The sequence below is a fragment of the Orcinus orca genome, chromosome 20, assembly GCF_937001465.1.
Source record: "Orcinus orca chromosome 20, mOrcOrc1.1, whole genome shotgun sequence".
NCBI lineage: Eukaryota > Metazoa > Chordata > Mammalia > Artiodactyla > Delphinidae > Orcinus > Orcinus orca.
Genome location: NC_064578.1, coordinates 49620389 through 49647252, shown reverse-complemented (window position 1 = coordinate 49647252; position 26864 = coordinate 49620389). Strand labels below are relative to the sequence as shown.

Genomic DNA, 26864 nt, shown 5'->3' with positions numbered 1-26864 from the left:
ACGTATCTCACTTGATCCTCATAACAGACCTGTAACAGAGGCATTTTCATTTCCATTTTCCAGAAGAAGAAACTGAGGCTCAGAGAGAGGCAGTAACTTGCTCAAGGTGACTTAGCTCATAAGTGATACATCAAGGACCCAATTTCCAGACGGAGACATAAAGAGAGACAGAGATGAGAGAGAAAAGCAGCTGGAAACCTAGAAGAGAGAGAAGGAAACCTAGAGGCAGAGAGAAAAGACAAAGCATGACGGTGAGCCCTGCTCCCAGCCCCCTGGCAAAGCTGCCCCCTCCCCCCTCCTGTCACCCGGGGCCTTTAACATCTATCTGAGAAAGCACTTGTAATAAAACTAGCTCTATTAGCCTTACCCAAAACCCACTGTGCCGAGCAGCACTTAACGGGCATGAGCTCACTGAACCTGCTCTTCTCCCCTGGGAAGTGGGTGGTGGGATGACTCCCATTTGGCAGAGAAGGAAAAGCCAAGCTATTGGGCCAAGGTCACTGTATGCACACAGAGCAAGGACTGACTCATCTTTGTGTGTCACCTGCCCCAACAACCCACCAGCCTAAACTCCTCCCGCTGTGGTTCCTTCATTCACAACCTGGTTGCACTTCCCACCCCCAACACACAAGAGCCTTCAGGATCTGAACTCCCTTGGGCTCCCACAGGCCTCTGGGGACGCTCCGGTAACAGCCCTTAGCACATTGCAGCCTGCTGCACACTGTTCTGTATGTAGGAGTCTGATTTCCCCTCTCCTAGAATTGGAGCTCAGGGAGGTGGAGGGTGGGAGAAATGGGTGTTTGGGAAGCAGGAAATCTGAGTTCCTGCATTGTTTCTGTCAGTGACACAGTTAGCTGTGATCGTAGAAGGATAATGGCCCACGTCTATTTTGGTCATCACTTGGAACCCGTTATTGATCTTATATAGTAGGTTTCACTGAGAAATGAATAGGGGTTGCTGTCATTTATGTGTGCCTACTGTGTGCCAGGCACTGTTCTCATGTGTGATTTACATAGGTGGCCTCACTAGGGCTTATGGAGGATACAGTGACAAACCGCCAACATCTGCCCACAATCTTCGAGGTCCTGCAAGATCTGCAGGCCCATTACCTCCCTGACCTCATCTACCTCCTGCTCTCCTCCTCCTCCACAGCTCCATCCTCACCGGTCTTCTTGTTGCCCCAGGAATATGCCAAACTCATACTTACCTCTGGACCTTTGCACTTACTCTTCCCTCTACGTGGGAAGCTACTTCCTACCCCCACCCCCACCCCACCTTGTGTGACTGCTTTCTTCTTGTCATTTACATCTCAGCTCAAATGTCACTTCCTCAGAAAGACTTTCGCTGGCCCCACTCTCTCTAAATTAGCCTCACCCTCCCATCCCTGACCATATCACTCTATCTTATCTCTGTAATGCCAGGACCTGAAATTATCTTATGAGCTCTGTGCCTGTTTCTTTACCTGTAAAATGGTGATGAAAATAACTGAGTGCTTGGCACATAGTAAGTGCTCAATAAATGTTAGCTATCACTATTTACTTGTTTTCTGTATTGTGGTTTACTTCCTCCGCAAGCTGCACAGACCACGAGGGCAAACTCTGGGGCTGACTTGCTTATCACTGAAACTCCAGCACTTAGAACAGAGCTTGGCACATAATAGGCACTCAGTAAACATATTTATTTATTTATTTATTTATTATTTATTTTTGTCTGCGTTGGGTCTTCGTTGCTGCACGCAGGCTTTCTCTAGCTGCGGAGAGCAGGGGCTACTCTTCGTTGCGGTGCGAGGGCTTCTCCTGGCAGTGGCTTCTTTTGTTGCGAGGTTGTAGGTGCGTGGACTTCAGTAGTTGTGGCATGCAGGCTCAGTAGTTGTGGCTCGCAGTCTCTAGAGCACAAGCTCAGTAGTTGTGGCACGCTGGCTTAGCTGCTCCATGGCATGTGCGATCTTCCCGGACCAGGGATCGAACACGTGACCCCTGCATTGGCAGGCGGATTCTCAATCACTGCGCCACCAGGAAAGTCCCCAAACTTTCAAATGAATGAAAGAAGTAGGCACGATATGACCCCCCACTTTCCAGATGTGGAAACTGAGGCTCAAGGTCACAATCAGAAACTGGTGGAGTCAGGATTCAAACCCAGGCCAATTTGGTTCCAAAGCCCTGGGCTTCCAAGGCCTGCTTGTGTCCATCCAGAGGCAAATCTCTTCTGCTTTGGGCTCACTTCCCACCGCTATAAAGCATATTCTGGGTCATTTCTAGGTGCTGACCCTCAATGGAGACTTGGAGAAGGTGATCCAGTATTCTTTAAGTCCATTGTCAGCGTTTCTACCCTCCCCTCTCCCCCCAACTTCGGAGCCGCCTCCGACTGACACCGCCAGCCATCCAGGCATCACAGCTGGGCCTTTGTCAAAACCCGGACTGGATAACAAGGTTATGGGAGATGAACGCTGTAGGGGAGGAGCTAAGGGCCTGGGGCGGCCAATAGGAAAGTGGAAGGAAAGGTTAGGGAGGGACTAACAGACTTGGGGGTAGGGGTATAAACTTAAGGGGCGGAGCCAATCCTATCAGGAGGCCGAGTCAAGGGCTCTGGGCCAAGCACCATCGCCCTGAGATGCTTAGGGGGCGGTGCCAAAAGCTCTGGGGGCGGGAATAGAACTTTAACTCCCCCCTCAGGATTCTGGGGGTGGAGTTAAGAGCCCTGGGGGCGGGCGTAGATAGAATAAACAAGAGTTCTAAGAAATGAGCTAGAATAAGAGTTCCAGGGCGGAGCTAGTGGATATCTGGGCGGATTTGAGACTCTAGGGTCAGGCTCTAGTCTTGCAAGGTGGCTTCTCGAAAATCCAATAAAAGATTAGGGAGGTTTGCGGGGTGTGGAGTGTCTTCTTCCACCCTATCTTCCTCTAAGAGCCGGGGGCTATGCTTCGGGCTGAAAAGCAGAGAAGGCCCTGCCCCTTCCAAACCTTCTGCACCCCTATTGGCGGAGGGGGCCTGCGCGACAGGCTCTCATTGGTCCTGAACAGGCGGGGGTGTCTAAAGAGAATACACGCCTGTTGTGGGCGGGACCAGACAGTACCGAGGGGGATCTCGGGTCAGCCAATCCCGGCCCGAAGATTGTGTTGGGGGGCCTGGCAGGGGGTGTTCCGACACCCCCCCCCCGTTCTGAGCATCCTGGGGGAGGACCCCGGTGCCAGGCCCGGCGTCGGCCGCCTGATGCCGGGCAGGCCGAGCCGGGGATGCTGGAACTAAGGGCGTTGCTATGGCAACGGGAGGCAGGACCTGGGGGGGGAGCCCAGACCCGAGCTGGGGCCGGGGGGGCTGGCGGTGGCTGTGGCGGGGCGATGGCGGAGCGCGGCCCGGCCTTCTGCGGCCTCTACGACACATCCTCCCTGCTTCAATACTGCAACGGTGAGACCCCTCCTCAGTTCCGACCCTGGCCCCGCCCAGGGCTGGACCTATCTCCTCCTGCCCCAACCTCCTCCTTCCAAGTCCCCATCCTGGCCCCTTGCTGAAGATTCTCCTTTCTCCCCTAGCAGGACACTGACCCTAGAGCAAGCTCCCTGATCCCCAAAGCCCTGATCCTAGTCCCCCACCCTCTTCAACCCTCCCCTTTTTCGGAGGTGTCTGAACTGAGAGAAAGGAGCAGAACCTCAGGAGCTTGGGGCAGAAGCGGGGGAGGCCTGGAGGTCTGGAACTCTGCGTTCCCTATCCCCTCTCAGTCCTCTGGGACCCTCCCCCTTCTCCCTAGCAGAGGGACAGATTAGGGGGAGAGTGGTATTTGGTGTTGGCTTGTGGGCTGGATGTGGGACTGGGTAGGATGACCAGAGGACTTTGCTTCGACTATACCCCCCCAAATCCTCAGGCCCCGCCCCTCCCACCCGTTAGGACTCATCCCTTCTCCCTAGACAAATGGGTACAATACAAGAAAGGTCACTGTGGGTGTCAGGCCCAGATGAGGGAAGCTGGAGGCAGAGGGGAGGAGGGAGGGATGGGAGAAGTGGGAAGTGGGGGCTGGTTTCCGGGCAAAAATGCCGAAGGTGGGGGAATGGTCAGGAGGGAGCGGAGGACTTGAGTCATGGTGGGTGGGGGGTGGGCAGGCCAAGGCCTCAGAATGCAGCTGGCTCTCTGGATGGGGGTTGAAGGGCCAAGGTGAAAGCTCCCCCATTTCACTCAGGGGCCCTGAGAAGGAACTGTCTTCCATTTGGAGGCTCACTCCCCTGGGCACACAGCACAGTGTCAGGGACCACTGGAGTTGGCAGAGCTCCAGAATGCTTATTTTGTGTCCTCTGCCCCTCTAAGAGGCAGGCTGACAGGGTGCCTAAGCCTGGGGTCATGTACCTGTTCTGCTGCTGAAAGGCTGTGTGTCCATGCACAAGCACCTTCATCTCTCTAGGTCTCAGTCCCCTTCCACCTTCTTGCCTCCTAAAATGGGTATAATACTACAGCTGCTAGAGTTGCTGGGAGCACTGGGTACCATATAACAGTTAATTATATTCTGGATTTACTGAGCACATAACCAGAGCCAGGTGAGGTGCTAAGTGTTTTGCAAGAAGAGTGCCTGCCACGTGTAAGCTCCCTATAACAGATCTCATTTGGGGGGGTAGTATTATTAATGGTAGGTAAGAGGGGTCTTGGCACAAGGAGGTGACCAGGCCCTCCTGCACCTCACCTATTGGCTGTTTGACCTTTGGTGATCTCTGCACACTCCCCAACCTCCGTCCTTAGTTTCCTCTTTTGCAAAACGTTTTGCCAACAGGACCCTGAGATTCCTCCTCTTATGAGTTCCAAGTCCTGACAGCTCTCTCCCTCAGACCTCGGGAGGCCCCCACCTTCCAATGCAGGTCCAGGCACCCGACCAGAGAGGAGCTGGGTGGGGGACAGGGCGGGCAAGGCCAGGCAGGCGATTGGGCTGCGGGGGGTGGAGGGGAGGGAGGGACGGGATAGACGGCTGCACTGCGGAGCCCAGCGGACGGGCGGGGCGGCCTACGGACAGGGGATGGCAGGTGCTACTTCCACGCCCGGTTCCTGTTAATGGTACCAACCTTACTTCTACCCGACTGGGAGCCAGGGCTTTCTTGGTTATTGCCAGCAATGAGTCTGGGTATGAGTGGTCTGGGAGGGAGGGGGGAGGGGGGACCACCTTGGTCCTCTGCCCCTCCCACTTCGGGAAAAATGGGCGAGGGGGGGCCCCCGCGGGAGATGGAGGAGTTATTCGGTTGCACCCATGGCCTAGAGGGGAGAGGGAGAGCCGAATCAGGGGCATGGGGTACATAAGCCAAATAAAGGAGGGGAATAGACGGGAGAAGCTCGGGTCGGGGAAGAAAGCTTGGGTGTCAGATCCCCGCGGGTATCTCCCTTCCGTGGGTCTCGGGTCTTGGATGCGCTGCCTGCAACTCCCAAATCTGCCGCCAGGGGCCGCAGAAACTCTGTCCTTGCAGCAGGCTCGTGTGTCGAACCCCTAGGTGGGGAGGGAATGCGAAGGCGAGGGACCAGGCACGACCTTTATGGCTTGGAAAGTCTTAGAAACAGAGAGGGAATGTTAGTACCCGCGATAAAATCTTGATATTTGTCAGAGAATATTGGAAATCAATTCTAGAATGTTGGTTTCACTAGCGAAAAGTTGGTGTCATCCTTAAAATGTTGATATGACTCATATGTATTTAGTATCTTAGTCATAGAATCTTAAAACCAGAGTCGAGAGGCTCCTGATTCGTAGTCTCTTAGAAGGTTAGAGAGGAAGGGACTTCCCTAAGGTCACGCCTCCAGGGCGCTGCAGCAGAGAGGAGTGTGCGGACAAGGGCTGAGAGCTATGGGGATTTCCTTCCCCTTTTCTTGGCCCACATCCAAGCGTCCCAGCCCCAGGTTACTGGAGAGGAAGGGGGCGTGGCTGGCCCCAGGATTAGACCAGGGAAGGCTGGAGGGACGTCTCACCTCGGGCGTTGTAGCTCCTGGGTGGCCCCCCGCAGCCAGCGCTCCCTTGCCTTCCAGATGACAATTTGTCGGGCACGAGCGGGATGGAGGTGGACGACCGCGTGTCGGCGCTGGAGCAGCGGCTGCAGCTGCAGGAAGACGAGCTGGCGGTCCTAAAGGCCGCGCTGGCTGACGCGCTGCGTCGCCTGCGGGCATGCGAGGAGCAAGGCGCTGCTCTGCGCGCGCGGGGCACCCCCAAGGGCCGGGCGCCTCCGCGCCTAGGCACCACAGCTTCGGGTATCTTCACTAAACTGGAGGGGTGAGATGGGAGGGACTGGGGCCAGGACCTCACACTCACCCCCTTCTGTCCTCTAACCCCATTCCTCTAGTGTGTCAGCTCTTGAAAGGCCTTCCCACTAGGACGCCCCTCAATGGCTCGGGACCCCCGCGGCGCGTGGGCGGCTATGCCACGTCCCCATCCTCCCCCAAAAAGGAGGCGACCTCCGGGCGCAGGTAAGTCACGGAAGCCAGGATCCCCAGTTTCCTTCAAGACCTCGGAGGCTGTTTATGTGGAAACGGATGGACTCATATGTCCGAACACCAGCAGTGGAAGGTCCGGGGAAGTTCTTGCCTCCGGCACTCGCCTGCTGGCCTCGCGGGCTCTGCCCCTACCTACGTGCTCTCCATTCGCAGTGCCCGCCGCTACTTGTCACCAGAGCGCCTCGCCTCAGTGCGCCGCGAGGACCCCCGCAGCCGCACCACATCCTCTAGCAGCAATTGTAGCGCCAAAAAGGAAGGGTAGGTGTCCGAAGCGGGGTCGTGACACAACGGGTGGGGCCAGGACCCCAGTTAGGCTTGGAAAAGGATGGGGAATTTAGGGTGATGCCCCAGGCCACGAGTTGATAACCTAAAGGGCGGTCATCTAGTTCAGAATGCGGAAACAGTGCCGGAGGCTCGGAGAGACCAATCTTGAGATAGCGTGGTTGAACTGCGAGGCATGGAAACGCGGAACCAACACGGAGGGGCGTGGTCAAAGCATTAAGGGGCTGGACTAGAACCTAGGAGACGTGGATGATTAGCGTCTCTTGGATGAGCCGGAGTAGAAGTTAGGGAGGAGCCAGGTTTGTGGGCGTGGCTATTAAGGTAAAGGGGAGAGTCCCCATTGAGTCTCAGAGATGTAGCCAGGGCAGGACCCTCAGAGGAGTTTCTGCAGGAAATGGGGTAATCAGAGGGAGGGAAGTGATTGGAATTTCAGGGTGTGGCCAGAGGGTTAGCCAGGGCAGAATCAGAACCTGGGGTGGGGGTAATGGGCTAAGACCAGGTGCCGTAGTGTCCGATGCAAGAAGCTGGGCGGCGGGGAGCCTGGGGCGCTGCCAGGTGGAAATGGGCGTGGTTTGAAAGTTGGGCGTGGTCATATGTGGGCGTGGGCAGATATCAGTAGGCTTGAAGGGACTCTAGGTGAAAGTGGTCACGGTCTGAAGTTTAACCGGACCTGAGGAGGGTAGGCGGTTCCATGGAGAGCTGTCAGTTCAGGGGCAGGATCGGAAGGAGAGGTGTGTATGATCAGAATGTTGGGCGTGGTCAAGTTCCCAGAGCCCGGGCCACACTGAAGGTCTGGGCGGTGTAAAAACCTGAGTGTGGAGTCCTGATGCAGTGGGCGCGGTCAGGGCTTGGCGGGTCCGGACTAAGGCAGGACCAGACTAAGGCAGGACCAGAGTCAAAAATCACACATTTCAACCTCACTGAAATAATGGCAAACACGTACAGAAGCTATGTGCCAGGCACCACGCAAGGCATGTTACATGAATTAACTAATTTAAGCTTCGCAATCACCCGGGAGGTATGTATTTTTATTATCCCCAATTTAAAAGTGAAGAAATCGAGGCAAGAGGTTTGGCAACTTGTCCACACTGCTAGGAACTGGCAGAGCTGGGGTTTGAACTCAGGCAGACACGTCCCCGAGTCCATGTTCTCAAAAAACACTCTCCCTCCCCCCAAAAAAGAGCCTGGTATCAGGACCCACAGCCAGGGACCTGAGACCCAGTGTGACCCTCCGGCTACGGGGTTGGCGGTGGAGGGCGGGGCAGGGCGCGGCGGCGTGGGCGCCTCCCAGGGCCGGAAGCGGCGGAGCCGGTCCCGGCTCCACCCCCGGCCCCGAAGCTTCGCCAGCCGCCGCCATGAGTAGCTTTGGAGCTGGGTGAGACTCTCTCGCACACCCCCCTCCTCCTCGCGCTACCGGGATCTGGATCCCAGGTTTCCCCCTTCTCCGGGGACCCAGACCCGCGGGCATCACCACCTTCCGTCAGCAAAGGGAGTTGGAGACACGCCCCTTCCCTTAAACCCTCACCTCTTCCCTCTCTGCTTGAAGTTTGGGGCTCTGTGGGACTGGGGGTGGGGAGCGTTGGGAGAACCGTGCTGATTAGGTGGGAGGGGTACCTGTGACGCTCCTCTTTCAGGATCGCGTCCCTGCCACTTCGTGCTGTTTGATCTTTGGCGATCACTGCCTCTCTGGGCCTGTGTCTTAGGCTCTGCAAGATCAACCGAGCAAAGCACACGGCCTGCAGAGAGGCAGCGCTCCGCTCCTTACTCGGCCCCCATTTTTCATCAAATACCTCCGGGGAGCGCTGGGGTGGGGAAGTGGTTTCTCCCAATTTCTGACTTGCCTGCTAATTAGGGCTTTCTTTCTTTTCTTTTCTTTTCTTTTTTTTTTTTCCCTTTCCTGACAGCAAAACCAAAGAAGTTATCTTCAGCATGGGTAAGTAGGGAGAATGGGTGGGGCTTCCTGGGGTGAGAAGCCAGAGCTGGAGGTCAGGAAGCCTGGCTACTGGCTGGGCCTTTGCCTCTTTGGCCTCATTTTCCCCGCCTCTGCTAATTAAAAAAGTAAAAAAGTGAAGTCGGAAGGGGAAAGGAAATAGGGTTGGGGGCTGGTGTCAGCACCTGACCTCTGGGGTGTTCTGGCAGAGGAGGGCTCCGTGAAAATGTTCCTGAGGGGCCGCCCTGTGCTCATGCTGATCCCCGACGAGCTGGCACCCAGCTACAGCCTGGATACACGCTCCGAGCTGCCTTCCCGCCGTCTCAAGCTGGACTGGGTGTATCCTTTTGCTTTAATCTCTTCCTCCCACTTCTCCCAACCCACCCGCCCCCAGCCTGGAAGGGACCAGAGCCTTTCTGGTGTGGGACTTCAGCTGGAGGGAGGGTCTTTGTACTGAAGGTGGGACTTTCCAGGCCTCTGTGGCTTTAGGGGTCAGGAAGAACTGGAGTCTGGAGGGAGCAGAGGAAGGCAGGTTAGCTGACATGACCTTTTATGATTCATTCAAGGAGCAAATGTTTGCTGAGCGCCCTCCATCTGTCGGATCCTCGTCTGCATGTGGGCTGTGTTCCCTGAGCTCACACAGTCTGGGAATACAGTAAACTAAGCTCAAGTGAGAGGAGTAACTGGGTTTCTCTGAGGAGAGGGCATTTGAGCTGAGAATCGGACATTCAGGGGCCAGCCTAGGAAGAACAGAGGGCACGGCAGGTCTAAGGGCTCTGCGGTCAGAGTGAGCTTGGTGTATTTGAGAAATGGAAGAAGTTGATAATGGTTAAGAACCCTGTCTTTGGAGCCTGGCAGAAATGGGTTGAAACCCCAGCCCAGCCTCTGGCTGGCTACGTGACCCTGGACAAGTCACCATGCCCTTCTGTGCCTCAGTTGCCTCCTCTGAAAAATGGGTGTCGTGATCTCAGATTCATAAGGCTGTGAAACAATGTGCTCATCATATGGGCCCCATAAACAGAGATTGATTAAAATAATAACTAATCATTATTGAGCACTTATTATATGCCAGGCACTGTTCAAAGCTCTTTCAAGTATAAATACGTTGAATAATATGATCCTTTTCTTTTGTAGGATTGAGAATATATTTTTACAACAAGTGGCCTCCGAGAGCTCTCTGAGGCCTGCAGGTTGGGAACTATTACCCTTTCTTTCCAGATGAGGAAACTGAGGTCAAGAGAGGGGACCAAGCAGGAAGAAAAACAAATATATTAACGTATATATGTGGAACCTAGAAAAATGGTATAGATGAACCGGTTTGCAGGGCAGAAATAGAGACACAGACGTAGAGAACAAACATATGGACACCAAGGGGGGAGGGGGCTGGTGGGATGAATTGGGAGATTGGGATTGACATATATAGACTAATATGTATAAAATAGATAACTAATAAGAACCTGCTATATAAAAAAATAAATAAAATAAAATTTTTTAAAAAAAGAGAGGGGATATCAAGCCCTGTTCTAGGGAGTCAGCAGATCTGAGGCAAGAGCTCTGATTCTGAGCCCCAGGCTTTTCCCAAAATGCAGACTGGGGCTTGGGATCAGCATCTTAGGGACCCAGTCCCTGTCTTCCTCTCTTGGCCTTGGTTTCTGCTCTGGAGGAGGGAGGAATGTGGGAGCCCAGAGCCTCTTTAAGGCAGCTGGAAATATTCGCGGGAGTCAAAGAATACCATGCTGTCATGTCAAGCTGGCCTTGATAAGTGAGCATCAAAAGAAAAGCAATTGAGATAGCAACAGTCAGTATAGGCCTCATTCCCCAGCCCCAAATGGCTGCAGGGTGAAGCAGTTTCTGTGGGGTCGGGATACACATATCGACATTCATTCAAATGTTTCCTGAACATTCTGGGGCTAAGGGCTGGGTTCCAACAGTCCCCAAATCACAGTCCAGTGTGGGGACAGAATCCGTGACAATGACAACTCAGGCTGGGATGGGAGAACCCAGAGAGGGCAGCTGACCCAGCCTGGGCATCAGGGAAGGCTTCTCAGAGGAGGAGTTGTAGAAGAGAACAAAACAGCCCAGTCTTGGCCACTGTGGAACTGATAGTCTCATTAAGGAATAGGTGACGTTAACAAATTGATCAGATAAGTGGGATGAATCTAGCGGAGGAAGAGAGCCTGAAGCTTGATCTGAGGACAGGGCAACTGAGAAGGGTGGCAGGTAGCTTGTGCTAGACAAAGGGGAAGGTTAGTGCCAAGACCTGGGTGACAGTAGTGATCTTAGTGTTTTGAGAAACTCCAAGGTCAGAGAGCAAAGGAGGGCAGAAGCCCTGCTAAGGCCAGGGAGGGGCAAACCAGGCCAGTGGAGGAGCTTGGGCTTTGTCTTAGGGGAACTGGGGAGCCACAGAAAGTTCTGAACAGAGGAGGGTCACATTCCTTCAACAAATATTGAACTCATGTCTGCTGTGTACCAGGCCCTGATCTGGTCACAAGGGGTACATCAGTTAACAAAATGGACAGAGGTCCCTGCCCCCCTGGAGCAGACACTGTAGTTCGGGAGCCACAAAATAAATTAAACAGATAACGTGTGGGATGCTGATGAATGTACTGCAGGATTATGAAGAGGGAGGGGGATGGGGGCAGTTGAGGGTGTGTGAGTTTGCAGTTTTTTTGTTTGTTTGTGTTTGACTGTGGCGCGACTTGTGGGATCTTAGTTCCCCAACCAAGTATTGAGCCCAGGCCGCGGAAGTGAAAGCACTGAGTCCTAACCACTGGACTGCCAGGGAATTCCAGTTTGCAGTTTTAAATAGCTGGGAACTATTTGGGAGAGGCTTGGGAAGGCCTCTCCAAGGAGCTGACAGTTGAGTAGAGACCTGAAGCAGGTGCGGGAGCCATGGAGAGATGAGGAAGAGGCCCCTGTCTGTCTCCCAGCTTTTGGTGGCTACTGGCAACCCTTGGGGTTCTTTGGCTTATAGTTGCTTTACTCCAATCTCTGTCTTCACACCGCCTTCTCCCACCCTGTGTCTGTGTCTTTTCTTCTCTGTCCCTTATAAGGACACTTGTTGCTGGAGTTAGGGCCCATCCAGATAATCCAGGATGATCTCGTCTTGAGATCCTTAATTACATCTGCGAAGACTCCTTTTCCAAGGAAGGTCACCTTCACACTTCCCAGGGGTTAATATTTTGGTGGACATATTTTTGGGGGATACCATCATTCAACCTCCCACAGGGGTAAGAGTGGAAACAGGACAACCTAGCTCTGATGACCTTCATCTGGGAGTCAGTCAGCAGATGCAATGCAAAACAGGCTCTTTAACCAGCCCCTGGGCACCTCCAGCTATGGCTACCGTGGCCGAGACTGCCGGGCCAACCTTTACCTGCTGCCCACAGGGGAGATAGTGTACTTCGTGGCCTCTGTGGCTGTGCTATACAGTGTGGAGGAGCAGAGGCAGCGGCACTACCTGGGACACAATGATGACATCAAGTGGTGAGGCCTGGGAGGAGGATGCCAAATATTTCCTGCTTGGGACACTCTTAGGGGAGGTGGGTGGGGCCAGGCCTTCCCTGGCCAACAGGCTGAATTCAGGGGGAAAAAATGTGGATTGATTATCAATACGTCAAATGTCGGTGAATTCACTCAGATGCCTGAATTTTTCACTTCTTTTGAAAACTTCAAGTGGGCACCCCAGACGATCCCACAGTGTGTTGGAGCCCTGTGGTGACAGCCCCTTTATTTTTTATTTTTTTATATTTAGCCTCACCGCACAGCATGCGGGATCTTAGTTCCCCAACCAGGGATCGAACCCGTGCCCCCTGCAGTGGAAGCGTGGAGTCTTAACCACTGGACCTCCAAGGAAGTCCCTTTTATTTTGTTTTATTTTTGACAGCCCTTTTAAATGGGTGTGTTCTCCTGGCCGTTTGTGGTACAGGCTTGAGCCCTCTGGGCACTTGAGTTAGAGACCGCAGGCCTGAGTCTTGCTTCTGAGCCAGAGTACCCAGAGAGTATACCCTTATTGCTACTGAAGAGCTGAATCAGTGCTTATTGACTAAGTAACTCATTCAAGCAAACTGCGGAATGAATAATCAGGCATCGCGACTGTGGCCTGCTGTGGGAGGGGTCCTGGGGTGCTGCGAGCACCCCCCTGCTGAGCCCTGTCCATCTGCCCTCTCTCTCCTCAGCCTGGCTGTCCACCCTGATATGGTCACCATCGCCACTGGACAGGTGGCAGGCACCACTAAGGAGGGGAAGGTAACAGAGTGGAGGGAGCAGGACCTGGAGACTGGGATGGAGTCGTGGGTGGGTCAGGAATCTGGGCCCCCCAGGTAACCGGCCTCTCTCTTCCCTGCAGCCACTGCCGCCCCACGTGCGCGTCTGGGACTCCGTTTCCCTCTCCACCTTACACGTACTGGGCCTGGGGGTGTTTGACAGAGCTGTGTGCTGTGTGGGCTTTTCCAAATCTGTAAGTCCTGTGCCGTCCCTCGCCTGCCCCGGGCGCCCCTTGGGGCTGGAGGCCACACCTTCATCATGGCGTCACAGGTGCTGGCCACGCCCCCTGGCCCTCCAGGCTGTGTGCCCACATTTGTGGCCTCACGGGCCTGCTCTATTAGCCCTTATGAGGGGACCATATGTCTTGATTGCTCCGCAGAGAAACTCCTCAGTGATCCTTTGTACGTCAGTTAACGCTTTCTGCATTATTTTTTCACACCACCTTTCATTCTGGAAGGGTCCTTATCCCTTAGGCATTTTAAGCCCTGTGTCTAGGGCAGCCCTGGCTCCTAGTACCATCCTAAGTGGGTGTTGGCAGGTATGGAGGAGATAAGCACAGAAATCGAGAGTTAGCCTTTAGGAATTTGTCCAGCAATTTGACATTCACACAACATCCAAGTGTGTGAGTGGTGGGCTTTTTTTTTTTTTTTTTAATCATATTTTACAGTTTTACTGTATTTTACCAGAGTATTGGCTGCAATGGATCGGGGAATAAAAAACAACCTGTCATCCCATAGACAGTTTAAGAACCTCACAGGTTTTCTGAGACCTGAGGAGACACTTGAGAACTTTGGGGAAATAAAGCTATTTTGTTGCCAAAATGTGGGGGAAAGGAAAACTTTGCAAAATCAAAACTAACCTGCACTTAACTACAGGTATAAAAAAGCAACATCATCCCGACTTTATTAACTGTTTAACTTCACAGCCCTAAAAGTCATTCCATAGGAAAATGCAGATTAGAGGCTCTCAGTAAGAATTCCTGACCTCGGGCTACTTGCAGAGAAATTGTAGCTGAGGGGAAATTAGAGGAAATTCTTAGGGAGGAGTCATTTCAAAAGGAAAATTATAAACAGCCTTTAAAATGTGTGTGGCCCTGGACGGGGAGTATATTTTCATGTGTTTCACATGACTTGGGTCAGGGCCTTTGAAACAGGCCTGAGTAGCTAATGCCCCAGTGGGCAAGGTGTTGGAGGGAGGGGGTGGATCCTGACCCGCCTGCCCCTCCCCCATCCTCTCTCCTCTTCCTAGAATGGGGGCAACCTCCTCTGTGCGGTAGATGAGTCCAACGATCACATGCTTTCTGTGTGGGACTGGGCCAAGGAGACCAAGGTGGTAGATGTCAAGGTGAGGTAACCCTTCTTATCCCCTCTCCTTGGGGTCTCCCTGTGGGATTGGCCAGATCTCAGTGTTCACAAGTCTGGAATCAGACTCATGTTGAAGTCCTGGCTTTGCCATTTGCTGGCTGTGTGACTTTGGGCAAGTGGCTTGCCCTCTCGGAGCTTCAGTTGCCTCATCTATAAAATGGGGATAATGGTAGCATCTTCCTTGTAGGGAAAATTTGGCTTTGATGTTGGCATATGGGGTGGGCAAACCAGGCCCAACAGGAGGATCGGTACAAGGTGGCTGCTGGTTCTGCTGTCCTGCGATGTCCAAGACAGACCTTGACTTGCATCTCCGGGAGATAACCTGCTTTACAGATGAGGAACCTGAGGCATGGTAGAGGGGAGAGCTACTTGCCCAAGGTCATGTGCTTATTCTGGGCTGGGGGCAAGAGACCTAGGATTGGGGCCCATGGTTTGGGGAAAGAGAAGTAGTTGAGAGGCTGGGCTCTCAGTGACTTGATTCTGGACACAACCTGGCTGTGTGTCCTTAGGCAAGTGAATTCCCCTCTCTGAGCCTCACTTCATCATCTGTAATGGGAGGTGCTAATGAGCCTTACCTTACAGGGTGCTGTGGGGTTAAATGAGTTGATGGATGTTAAGTGCTTGGCACAGAGCTTGGTACAAAGTAAGGGCTCTCGTGCCTGCCATTATGTTGATGAAGAAAACAATAATGCTTCACTGGCTGGCCCTGCTTCCTGTACTTTAGTTTGCCCGTAAAGGAGAGGTACAGGCAAGTTGGGCGTGCAAGCGCACAGCCCACACAGCTGTATAGGGCAGTCCTTCCTGGGTTGGGTATCGTGGTCCTGATGGCTTTGAGGTCCTCATTCAGAATCTCCCCCACCCCCTAAAGTGCTCCAGTGAGGCCGTGCTGGTGGCCACCTTCCACCCCACAGACCCCACCGTGCTCATCACCTGCGGGAAATCCCACATCTACTTCTGGAACCTAGAAGGAGGCGGCATGAGCAAACGGCAGGGCCTATTTGAGGTGAGTGCCAGGGGTACTGGGACAGGCTGGCCCTGAAGGAGGCTGGCAGGGACACCCAGGCAGACAAGAAGATACCCCAGGGGCTGGAGGTTGTAGGGATGCTGAGATATTGCCTGCTGGGGCCTCAGTTCCCTTATCCCTACCAGTGGCGTGATCCACCTTAACTCTTTGAAGTTGTGAGGATTCCGTGGGATGAAGAGTATAGCGACTCCTAGCAGATAGTGGATGCTCAATACATGGGTTGCTGCGGTTGTCAATATTCTGGATAAACCGAGGTCAGAGGCTGACTGGCCGAGAGAGACAGAGAGAGAAACAGCAGGAAGCACAGGGCCTGGGAGAGAAGATGCAGGCACACCTCTGACAGGGCTCCTTTGCCTTTGGTGAGAGTTGGGGCTTCTACCCCAAAAGGGGAGGCCCTGAGAACACCAGGCTCAGATGGATATGAAGATGGAGATATTGAGATGAGAAGAGGGTGGGGCGGGGCAGGGTGAGGGACCTAGAGACAGACAGAAGAGGGGGCGGGAGGGAAGGAGAGGAGAGGGGCAGGGGCAGAGAGGGGGAGACCAAGGGACAGAGAGAGAGGAATCCAAGCGGAAGACAGCAGGGGAACGAAGGACAGAGACTGGGACAGGAGTCAGGGAGGAGAGAGAGGAGGGAGGAAGGGGGTCCGGGGTGGGTCAGAAAGTGGTCTGTAGGCGACGTGACACTCCATGGAGGTGGATTGGAGATGAGGATGCTCCCCACAGGGCCGCTCCCCAAAGCATGGAGGGCATCCCCTGGACCATTGTCCTGGGTGACGGGTGAGCTCTGGGAGGCCTCCCGGCTTCGGCGACCCTCTGACACCTTCCCCTTCTCCCCCACCTTAGAAACACGAGAAACCGAAGTACGTGCTGTGTGTGACCTTTTTGGAGGGTGGCGATGTGGTCACCGGGGACTCTGGGGGGAACCTCTATGTCTGGGGCAAAGGTCAGTGTCAGCCCCCCCTGATTGGTTCCCCAACCCGGTCCTCCCTGACTCCCTTTGGCTGTGCGTCCCTTTCTCGGAGCATGCTGATGTGGAATGTACGATACAATACAAGTCATTACTTGTCCAATTCTAACACCTCCATCAAGGCTCAGCTCCAGTATCCCCACCTGCATGAAATCTTCACTTATTCCCTCCCCTTGTCCTCTGCAAATCCCATGGCAGCGATCAAGTTTGAGCTATAAATGAATGGGTTAACCCAGTGTGGATGGACGGATGGATGGAGAGGTGGTTTGTTCCAGAGCAATGAATGAATGAATAAGTTAATGAATGAATGAAGCGTTTGTCCTACCCAGTGAATAGAAGAATGAGTAGATGAATATGCTGTCCTTAATGGGTGGGTGATTAGGTGAGTGAACAATTAAATATATGAATGGCTGTCCCCAGGACGGATGACTGTGTTAATAAATGACTGGGTCTTTTCCCAGGCAGTGGATTACTGTAAAGTTACGAATGAATGAATGAATGAGTTTATTCAGTTATCAAACCACTTCCTGGAACAATCAGTTCTTCATAACATGTTAATCCATTGGCTGAGGTAACCATTCATCTTGGGGTAGTGGGTGAGGAGTGGGTTTGGGAGTTGGGCAGGCTTTGGGTTCAGGTCTCAGCAGTGCTGTGTGCTCTCTGTGGGCTTGGGAGAGTCATCTCCCTTCTGAGACTCAGTTGCCCCATCTGTAAAATGGGTATAATACTCTCTCCCTCACATGGTTGTTTTGAGCTTTTCTTGAGATTAGACAGCTGAGAATAAGTTCTGAATAATTGGCAGTGTGTCTTTCCCAGCAGACTCTAAGCTCTCTGAGGGCAGAGACTTGGTCTGATTGGTTCCCATATCTCCAGTCCCACCACTGGGTCCAGCCCGCAGGGCTACAGGATGTTGGGTGGGTGGGTGGTTAGAAAGATAGGTGGACACAAGGATGTATGTACACGTGGCAGCACTTCTGAGCCTGGAAGGATGGAATTGAAGAGAGTTGCTTTTTCTTCCTCTCCACTTAGTCCCTGCCCCAGCCTCTTCCCTGGTTCCCGGGCCTTCAGTCTTGTCCCCTCCAATTCAGTTTGTTGTCAGAACCAAATGTAAATCTGACCCTATCCTTCCCCTGCTGAACCCTTCCATTGCTACACAGTTCAGATCCCTCAGAACAAGGTCTGGATTCCTCACTGAGGTCTGCAAGGTCCGGATTCCTCAATGAGGCCATGCATGGTCTGGCCCTGCTTTCTCTTGTCCCTTGCATGTTATACTTGGTCACACCAGATTTCTTTAGTTTCCTAAATAGTCCATGTTCTCTCTGCCTTTTGCACATGTTGTTCCTTCTGCCTGGAACACTTTTCTACCCTCTGTTGTCCTAGCCAACTCCTACTCAACCTTCAGATCCTTGCTCAGCTGTCCCCTCCTCCAGGAAGCCCTCCCTGGCCCACCAGGCTAGGTGCCCACTCTGGGATCCCACAGTCTCCTGGGTTTCCCCATCCCAGCCCCAGCCATGTTGGGTCGTCACTGACTGGTAGTAGGTCTGTCTCTGAAACTGGACTGTGATCCCTGTGAGGGTAAGATCTGAAGTTGCCTTCATCAGTACCCAGCATCACCCAGCATGAGGCTGGGCCCAGAGTCAATGCTAGTTTAATAATTGTTGACTGAATGGATGGATGAACAGATGGTTAGGTTGACAGATGAGTGGATAGATGGGTGAATGGGTAGATGGATAGGAAAAAAAATGGAAAATGGGTGGATGTTTGGATAGAAGGATGGATTGACTGGTGAGTGGGTAGTCAGATGAAAGAGAGGGTGAATGAATGGATGAGAGGCGGATTGATGGATGGATAGAAGGAAGGAGGCGTTGATGGCTGCATGGATGGGTAATTGGATGGGTGAGTAGATAGATGGATGGACAGACCAGTAGATAGGTGAGTGGATGAATGGGTGGGTAAGTGGGTTAGGGTTAGGATCAAAGGGTGGATGGGTAGATGTTACTTCAGATGGTTTATTAGATGGATGATAGGGTATTTGAATAGATGGGTGGTTGAGTAGATGGGTGGGTGGAAGGCTGGGTAGAAGAAAAGGTGAGTGAATGGCTGGATGTAGGATTGAGAGTTTGAGGTGTTTTCTGGGGTCAGTATGGGGGAGCTTCCCCATGCTGACCTCTGCCCCTGGCCACCCTGCAGGTGGGAACCGTATCACACAGGCCCTGCTGGGTGTCCACGATGGCGGCGTGTTTGGGCTCTGCGCCCTGCGGGACGGGACGCTGGTGTCAGGAGGGGGCCGCGATCGGCGGGTGATCCTCTGGGGTTCCGACTACAGCAAGCTGCAGGAGGCGGAGGTGAGGGGGAGAGGCTCATGAAGGTGAGGATACCTCCTCCCACCCCACTAATACTAGACCCTGCTCTCCCAGCCTGTCTCCCCCACCCCCCAACCCCACCTCTGCGTGTGTCCTACACTCATCTGCCTGCCCCCCACCCCCCTTTGCCTACTCAGGTCCCCGAGGACTTCGGCCCCGTGCGGACCATAGCGGAGGGCCGGGGTGACACGCTGTACGTGGGGACCACCCGCAACTCCATCCTGCAGGGCTCTGTCCACACTGGCTTCTCGCTGCTCATCCAGGTGAGCTTCTCTTCTGCACCTGCCCTGCTCCCTCCCCACCCGCCTCTCTTCTCTCCTCTGCACCATTCATTCCTCCTCTCTTCCCACTCCCATTTCACCTCACCTCCCTGCCCCATCCCTTATCCTCTGGCCTGGTAAACACCACTTACCTTCCCTTTAACTGCTCCTGACACATAACCCCACCCCAGAACACCCCATGGTCCAGCAATGGGTTAACTGGTAGCACAGCAGAGGGGTCCCAGGACCCTGCTCCAGCTGTGCTGCCCCCTGCTGGTCAGGTTGGTGTCCATTTCTGTAAGTGCCCTGGCAGGTTGTCACACAGGCCTTGAGCCACACACCTCCCAGGTCTTCAGCTACAAGGATCTAGGAAGACCCTCTGGAGTCTTCTCAGATGCGCATTCCTTCATCCTCGTGGGCCAGAACCCTACCACACATCCAAGTAAAAAACCCAGCTTACTGGGGGAATTCCCTGGCCGTCCAGTGGTTAGAACTCTGCACTTCCACTGCTGGGGGCCTGGGTTCGATCCCTGGTAGTCAGGGAAGATCCTGCAAGCCACATGGTGCGGCCAAAAAAAACCCTGGGATCGAAGCACAGCCCTGTCGCTCACTCGCTGTGTGATATGAGGCAAGTGAATAACCTCTCTGTGCCTCTCTGTGAACCAGGAGAATAATAGAACTGACTCATGGGGTTTTGTAAGGATTCAATGAGTCAATTCATGCACAGCATTTAGAATGGTGCCTGGCACAGAGTAAGGGCTCAAAGAGTCTTGGCCAAAATTACTTCTTGTTCAGTGACCCCCCGCCCCTTCCTTCACTCCTGACATGCATTTTACCTCTTACATGGTAGCTGAGATCCGTACAGCAGCTGCATTTAGATTCCCCCCCTCTGGCTCTTGTTTCCATGGAAGAAGATGAGGAAAAACAAGGGCTAGAGGGATTTCCTAGGGGTCCCAAGACCAGAATGGACCTTAAAGACCTCTAATAATAGTATCAATATTATTTAGTATTAATTATATTATTAATATATTTCTAGCTTTCTATTATTTATTAACATTAATCATTATACTAATATCAATAATTATAATTCTGTTGATTATTGTTGTTAATTACTTTAATTATATATTAATAGTGCATGTTATCACTACTGATAATAGTCAGCCACTTCCATTTGGTGAGCACTTTGTACCAGCCTCGTACACTTTCCATCTATTCACACTTTCCACCCATAATGTGAGTGAGCAGAAAAATGCCATGAGCCACATACAGTGATTGGTTCCATTTTACAGAAGATGAAACTGAGGCTCCAAGGAGAAGTCATCTGCCCAGGTGACTGCCACAGTCAATAAGAGAGAGCTGCAGTCAGACTCACCAGGCTGAGTACCCTCCATGGGTTCCTACAGCCTGCTGGGCGCCATCTGTCTCCCAAAGTCAAGCTCCTACTCATCATGTCTCTTGCCTCCCATTGTGCACACTGGAAAGCAGAGACCTGGGGGGAAGGGCAACATTTGCCTTGAGCCCCACACTGGGGCAGGGGTCTGCCCAATCACAGCCTCCTTCAGATAACACTGGGGAAAGGGTCTTCCCTGGGTAACCTGTTGGGAGAGTGTGTTGCTGGGGCTAGTCCAGCACTTCTTTCTGGCATCAGACTTTGGGGAGGTGGGGGATGCAGAGGAAAGGCCTGGATTGGCAGTCTCCGTGCTGTCATCTCTCCTTTCTGCCAGGGCCACGTGGAAGAGCTATGGGGCCTGGCCACGCACCCCAGCCGGGGACAATTTGTGACATGTGGTCAGGATAAGTTGGTGCATCTGTGGAGCGTGGAGTCCCACCAGCCCCTGTGGAGTAGGATCATCGAGGTAAGGGGATGGGGGACTTGGCACGCCATTCTAACAGAACGACTTGTCTCAGTGTGTCAGGGTTCAGTGCATCAAATGGAAGCCACACTTGGCATCTTTAAGCAGAAGGAGATTTAATGCAGGGAACTGGGTGCTTACAAACTCACTTGGAAGTGCTAGAGGAGTGAGTTCTTGACTGGACAGAAGCCCAGAACAGCACCACAGAACTGACCTGCCAGAGGAGCTGCTGCCTCTGCCACAGTCAGGAAGGTGGGGAGTCAGGAACCACTGAGTTCAAGAAAATGCTGTCATTGTAACTGCAATCCAGGAACCAGGATGCTGTGGTCACTCAAGTGTTGGTTCTAGAGCTACGCTGTCCAACACATGTGGCTATTCAAACTTAACTTTATTTTTTTATTTTTATTTTTTTTAAGTTTTTTTTTTTATTTATTTTTTTTATTTTTTTTAACATCTTTATTGGGGTATAATTACTTTCAAACTTAACTTTAAATGTAAGTAGAATTAAACATTCAGTTTCTCCATTGCACTAGCTACATTCCAAACATGTGGCTAGTGGCTACCATATTGGAAAGTGCAGATAAAGAACATCTCCATTATCGCAGAAGGTTCAGTTGGACTATCTTGCTCTAGAGTGACCCAATGCTGGCTACATTTACACTGGCCAAAAACAGATACTCTGTGCCCTTGCCTTTTAAGGCTAGTGACTGCTCACCAGCATAGCAAATGCTATTGCTTTCACAACCCAGCTGATCAGTGGAAGTGGCAGAGCGGGGCCTCCACCTTGTACCTTCCAGAGCCCACAATGGTGCAGCTGATTGTCAGACCCAAATCACAGCCAACCCTAGCTACAAGGGATTCTGGGCAATGTAGTTTTTAAGCTCTCTTGCCTGTGGGGTATGGGACAGTAGAAGGTCAGTCATCATATTCCCCACACTACCCTTTGAGGTTTTGCTCCAGGAATCCAGGGTTACCTATGATCCTGGAACACTTGATGGCCTTTGAACTTCTAGGAGTCAGGGATAGTGTACCCTGGAAATTATTAGGGCCATGTATAATAATCCTCACTCTGGCTGCCTAATTGAGCACCTACTATATGCCAGGACCTGTGCTCAGCACAGCAGTTCTCTAGCCAGGGCATAAGAACCACCTGAGTTGTTAGAAACACAGAATCCTGAGCCCCAAGCATGGGAAGTCTGGTTCAGGAGGTCTGAGTTTAGTCCCAGAAATCTGCAATTTATAATAAGAACAAGCTCCCTCGGGTTATTCTGATTCGGGCAGTCTGCCCACCATGCCTGACATTGGCTTAGCACTTTACCCACATTGTCTTCTTAACTCCCTCGCACCCCAACCTCCACAAGGCAGTAGAGATGATGGATCGCCCAGAAACAGGAAGGTAAAATCAGGAAACGGGCCCAGAAAGGTAACATCACTTGCCGTTCGTAATTACAATCGTAGCTGACCTTTATTCAGTGCTTCCTGTAGCCCGTCTTACTCACCAGCTTACCATTCTAAGGACTTTACACCTTGCTTATAACAGTCCTGGGGAGTGTGTATTGATGTTCTCCGTGTGGGGCAACCAAGGCCACGATGGGGAAAGTTATTTGATGTCACATAACGAGGAAGTGTCAGGGCCACAGTTTCAAACCACTTCTGATTCCATGGTGCTCTGTTGCCTGCAAATCAACCAAATGCCCCCGAAATTTAAAAATTTTGTGCTAGGAGTTAGATAAAGATATGGGGAAACAGGCACTCAGACAAGCCTAATGATAAGTCAATATAATTTTATAAGGGAAAGCAAATTGGCATGATATATCAAAAGTCTTAAAAATATGGATAGCCTTTGTCCCAACGATCTCACTAGTAGAAAAGTCCCTAAGGAAATCATCTTGGGTTTATAAAGCTGTGGGAGGTTAAAACAGGAGTGAAAAAGGATCCAGAGTCAACAGTGAAAGGAGGAATATTTTCTCTTCGAGCTGACATGTTAAAGGAAAGGAGAGCGGTTTCCAGAGCATCTGCATCAGCAGGTTACTGGAGGGCAGCAGTGGGAGGTGAGAGCCCTCATGCCAGGCTGAGAGTTGCCTCTGAGGCTGGGGAAGTGTGGGCCAGATGGAAGGGGGACCCCAGCTCCCAGCCCTTCCTCTTCTCTCCCTCCTCAGGACCCGGCCTACTCTGCTGGCTTCCACCCCAGTGGCTGTGTCCTGGCCATTGGCACGGCGACTGGCAGGTAAAGCTGATGGGCATTTGGGGAGGGCTTCTCTGCGCCCCCCAGGAACTATCCCTTGATCACCTCCCCCTGCCTTCCCTACTGCCCCAAAGCTTACAGAGAATGATAATTAGGTACCAACTGTTTACCAGGCCTTGATCTCCCAACATTCCTCTGGAGTCAGCCTCTCTCCCTAATCTTTTCTGGGGTCCTTCCCTCAGGCCCCACAGATTGCCACCCTTCTCTACCAGATCAGCTCACCCCTCCTCTCCCACCATGCCTTCTCCTTAAAGATGGCTGCTGCTGGACACGGAGACCCATGACCTGGTGGCCATCCATACAGATGGGAATGAACAGATCTCAGTGGTCAGCTTCTCTCCAGGTAAGGGCCGGGGCCGGGGAGGGGACCTTGGAGAGGCCAGGCCTGGGAACTGAAGCTCAGAGTTACTGGCAGGGGGAAGGGGTGGAGTCTATGTGGCACGGCCTAAGGGCGGGGCCAGGCCTGTGGCAGGGATGGAACTTGGGACTACTGAGGAGTCTGGGATAGTGGGGGGCTGAATCTGAGAGAGGAGGGGTAGAGCCTGGGTGCCTCCTCATAGCCCCCTCCCCCTCCCCCAGACGGGGCGTACCTGGCTGTGGGCTCCCACGACAACTTGGTGTACCTGTACACGGTGGACCAGGGCGGCCGCAAGGTCAGCCGCCTGGGCAAGTGCTCGGTGAGTGGGCAGTGGCCCCCAGCCCGCGCCGCCACCCCGTCCAGGGGGTGCAGAATTAACCAGTTTTCTACCTCAAGGGCGCACAGCTTCAACACTCAACTGACTGCCCTGGTCACATCAAGGAGTTTTAGCCCCGCCCACACATTTACCCTCTCCTGTGTTTCAAGGCCGTCCCTTTGTGTAGCCCCGCCCCTCACGTTCTAAGCACACCCTCTGTGTAGCCCAGCCCCTTGCATTCGAAGCCCGCCCCTCCGTGTCTAGCTCTGCCCACTTGTTCTAAACTCCCCCTTGTGTTCTAAGCCCTATTTGTCTAGCCCCCGCTCATCACAGTCTGGCCCCGCCCATGATAGTGTGGCCCCGTCCCCACACTCCAAAGGCTTGTGTATCTTTCCTCGAGACCCCCTGTGTTTTCACCCTACCTTTGTATTTTGCCTTCCACCCATCCTGGTCTGATCCTACCCGCTCCAGCTCTAACTCCACCCCTTCCCTCCCCTGCAGGGCCATTCCAGTTTTATCACCCACCTGGACTGGGCCCAGGACAGCAGCTGCTTCGTCACCAACTCTGGGGACTACGAGATTCTGTACTGTGAGTTCTCTGAAACCCAAAGGCATTCCTCCTTCAGCCTCTCTATTGCGTGTGCGATTTGCATAGCCTTCCCTGGGTTCTGGAAGGGGAAGCAGGGGCTTCAAGTCCCTTCTCCTCTGGCTGTTTTATTCAGGGGTTGATCTGATTGGCTGGTCTCCTGGCTTCTGGTTTCCTCCCTGGTGGACCCAACTTTTAACCAGTTCCTCCCCCTCCGGGTTGGATGGCTGGGGTACAGGTTTCTAAGCAGATACCCCTGCTCTCGTCTTGAGATGTCACCACCCAGGATCTAGCACCAGTCTGGAGAGGTAGAATTAGCCTCCTGTGTCGGACCTCAGTGCCCGTTGTCTGTGGAATGGATGAATTAAGTCAGTAGTTCTTTCCGTTTGGTTTTTGGTTTTTGGTTTTCTTGGCCGTGCCGCGCAGCTTGCCGGATCTTAGTTCCCCGACCAGGGATCGAACCCGTGCCCCCTGCAGTGGAACCGCGGAGTCCTAACCACTGGACCTCCAGGGAATTCCCAGTAGTTCTTTCTGCTCTGAACACCTCCTCCCATTTTCTGCCCCAGGGGACCCAGCTACCTGTAAGCAGATCATTACTGCAGATGCTGTGAGGAACGTGGAATGGGCCACGGCTACCTGTGTCCTGGGTTTTGGCGTGTTTGGTAAGTTCTGGAATGGGGAAAGTCTTGCTGAGGACAGGAGTTCCAAGAAACATCCCTGACTGGTGGTTTTCACAGTCTCTTATTGCCTCTAAGGTGGGAAACTCATTCCTTTAGACATGTGAGCAGCAGTATTTGTATAAGAGAAAAGGTTAGGGTGAGGTGACTACTCAGATCCCTTGGAACTGTAATGAAATGAGAACAATTGGGGGTGTCACCTGGCCCAGGGAGATTCACACAGCCTGTGTCCCAGTCACCCATTCATTCAGGCATTAATGCACTCAACACATAACCCCTGAGCACCTGTGTGCCCAGCTGGGCAGTGCTAAGACCCAGTCAGTGGTGACCACGACAGCCCTGACCCTGCCATCATGGGTCTCACAGTCCAGTGGAAGAGAGAGACCTGTCCCCAGACCACCCAGAGTAGACTGGGCTGGGACAAGGAAGTCCAGAGAGGACACCTGGCCCCAGCCTAGGAGGGAGTCAGGGAGGGCTTCCTGGAGGAAGGGACATCCAAACTGGATCTGCAGGATGAGGAGTTAGGTTCTAGGGTGGTGAAGAAGGAAAGCAATGGCTAGGCAAAGGGAATAATAGCCATGTATAAAAGCCTAGAGGTGACAGAGCTTGGTATTTGGAGAAATACAAGAAGGCAGGATGGCTAAATCATTGCAGAGTTCAAGGGAAGCACTGGTAAGGACAAGGCAGGAGCAGTGTGGGGGACAAGGCAGAGCTTGGGGGTCATGGTGAGAAGCCTGGGCCATGGGAGGGTTTTTTTTTTTTTGTGGGATCTTAGTTCCCTGACCAGTGATTGAGCCCAGGCCCTTGGCAGTGAGAGCGTGGAGTCCTAACCATTGAACCGCCAGGGAATTCCCCATGGGAGGGCTTTGAGCTATAGAGGGATAGGGTCAGATAAGCATTTCCAAAAGATTATTCCAATTCTCATCCCCGGCTAGAGATGGGCTAGGTGAGAGAAAGGCAGGGAGGCTGGGGCTGGGGCCTACTCGCCTTGGGGGTCCCTGGCCCCAGCTGCCATCTTACCACCAGCCACCCCCAATCTTGCCCGCAGGGATCTGGTCTGAGGGAGCAGATGGTACTGACATCAATGCCGTGGCCCGTTCCCATGATGGGAAGTTGCTGGCTTCAGCTGATGACTTTGGCAAAGTCCACCTGTTTAGCTACCCCTGCTGTCAGCCTCGAGTGAGTCCCTCTGGGGGGCTGGCAGGGTGGAGGTACCAAGCAGCACTGCAGGCAGGATTAAGGCAGCCCTTTCCGGATCCCAGTTTCACCGGCTGTACAAGGAGGGCAGTGGCTTGATCCCAGGGGCCCTTCTTAACTTGAAAGTCGATAAATTACCAAGTCTGTAGTGCTAAAGCTCTGAGCATCTGCATTGTGAGATCTTTGGTTCTTTTTCCTATTAACTCAAGAAATATTTATTGAGCACTTACCGAATGCCTGGGCCCAGGGAATACAGCAGTGAACAAGACAGATGACTTCCTTTCACTTCCTTCTTTCCATATCACAGGCTCTCAGCCACAAATACGGCGGACACAGCAGCCATGTGACAAATGTGGCCTTCTTGTGGGATGACAGTGTGGCCCTGACCACAGGGGGCAAGGACACCAGCGTGCTGCAGTGGCGGGTGGTCTGAACTGGCAGGTGGGGGGGTTCCCAGGAACATGGGGCCCAGGTAGAGTCAGGTGGCAGTATTGGAATTCTATTTTCGGGAGATGTCTATTGCCGAGTAGAGTAATATATACCCAGAGTATGTCTATAGCAAAGGGGGTTATGGGGGTGGGAGGGTGGACTGACAGACAGAAGTCTCTATTTATTGGGGTGGGAAAAGGGGTCACATTGCTTTGGGGGAGCCATTAGGGTGTTTGGTTTGGGGTGTTTTTTAAGTTTATTATTTTATATCATCCGGAAATAAAAACACGTGCACTGAG

At 52.9% G+C, this 26864-nt stretch overlaps 1 protein-coding gene across 6 annotated transcripts; it reads left to right on the top strand.

The window, feature by feature from the left end:
• Positions 1–2664: 2664 nt before the first annotated feature.
• Positions 2665–26864, top strand: EML2 (EMAP like 2). Of its 6 annotated transcripts, none has more exons than XM_004271157.4 (22): positions 3077–3404; positions 5985–6203; positions 6296–6419; positions 6600–6704; positions 8633–8661; positions 8868–8997; positions 11995–12144; positions 12837–12906; positions 13007–13117; positions 14173–14268; positions 15157–15291; positions 16158–16257; positions 18472–18626; positions 18782–18907; positions 20629–20760; positions 22917–22984; positions 23257–23345; positions 23582–23679; positions 24178–24265; positions 24829–24924; positions 25988–26118; positions 26444–26864. In XM_004271157.4, the coding sequence occupies exons 1-22, from the start codon at positions 3233–3235 to the stop codon at positions 26567–26569; spliced, it is 2550 nt and encodes an 849-aa protein (XP_004271205.1). In that variant the 5' UTR covers positions 3077–3232; the 3' UTR covers positions 26570–26864. The 6 variants fall into 6 exon arrangements, 5 of the variants coding, with proteins under 5 accessions (XP_049559552.1, XP_049559553.1, XP_004271205.1 ...); XM_049703594.1 differs by lacking the exon at positions 3077–3404 and adding an exon at positions 5073–5097; XM_049703595.1 differs by lacking the exons at positions 24829–24924; positions 25988–26118; positions 26444–26864 and adding an exon at positions 24399–24822 and having other exon boundaries at positions 2665–3404.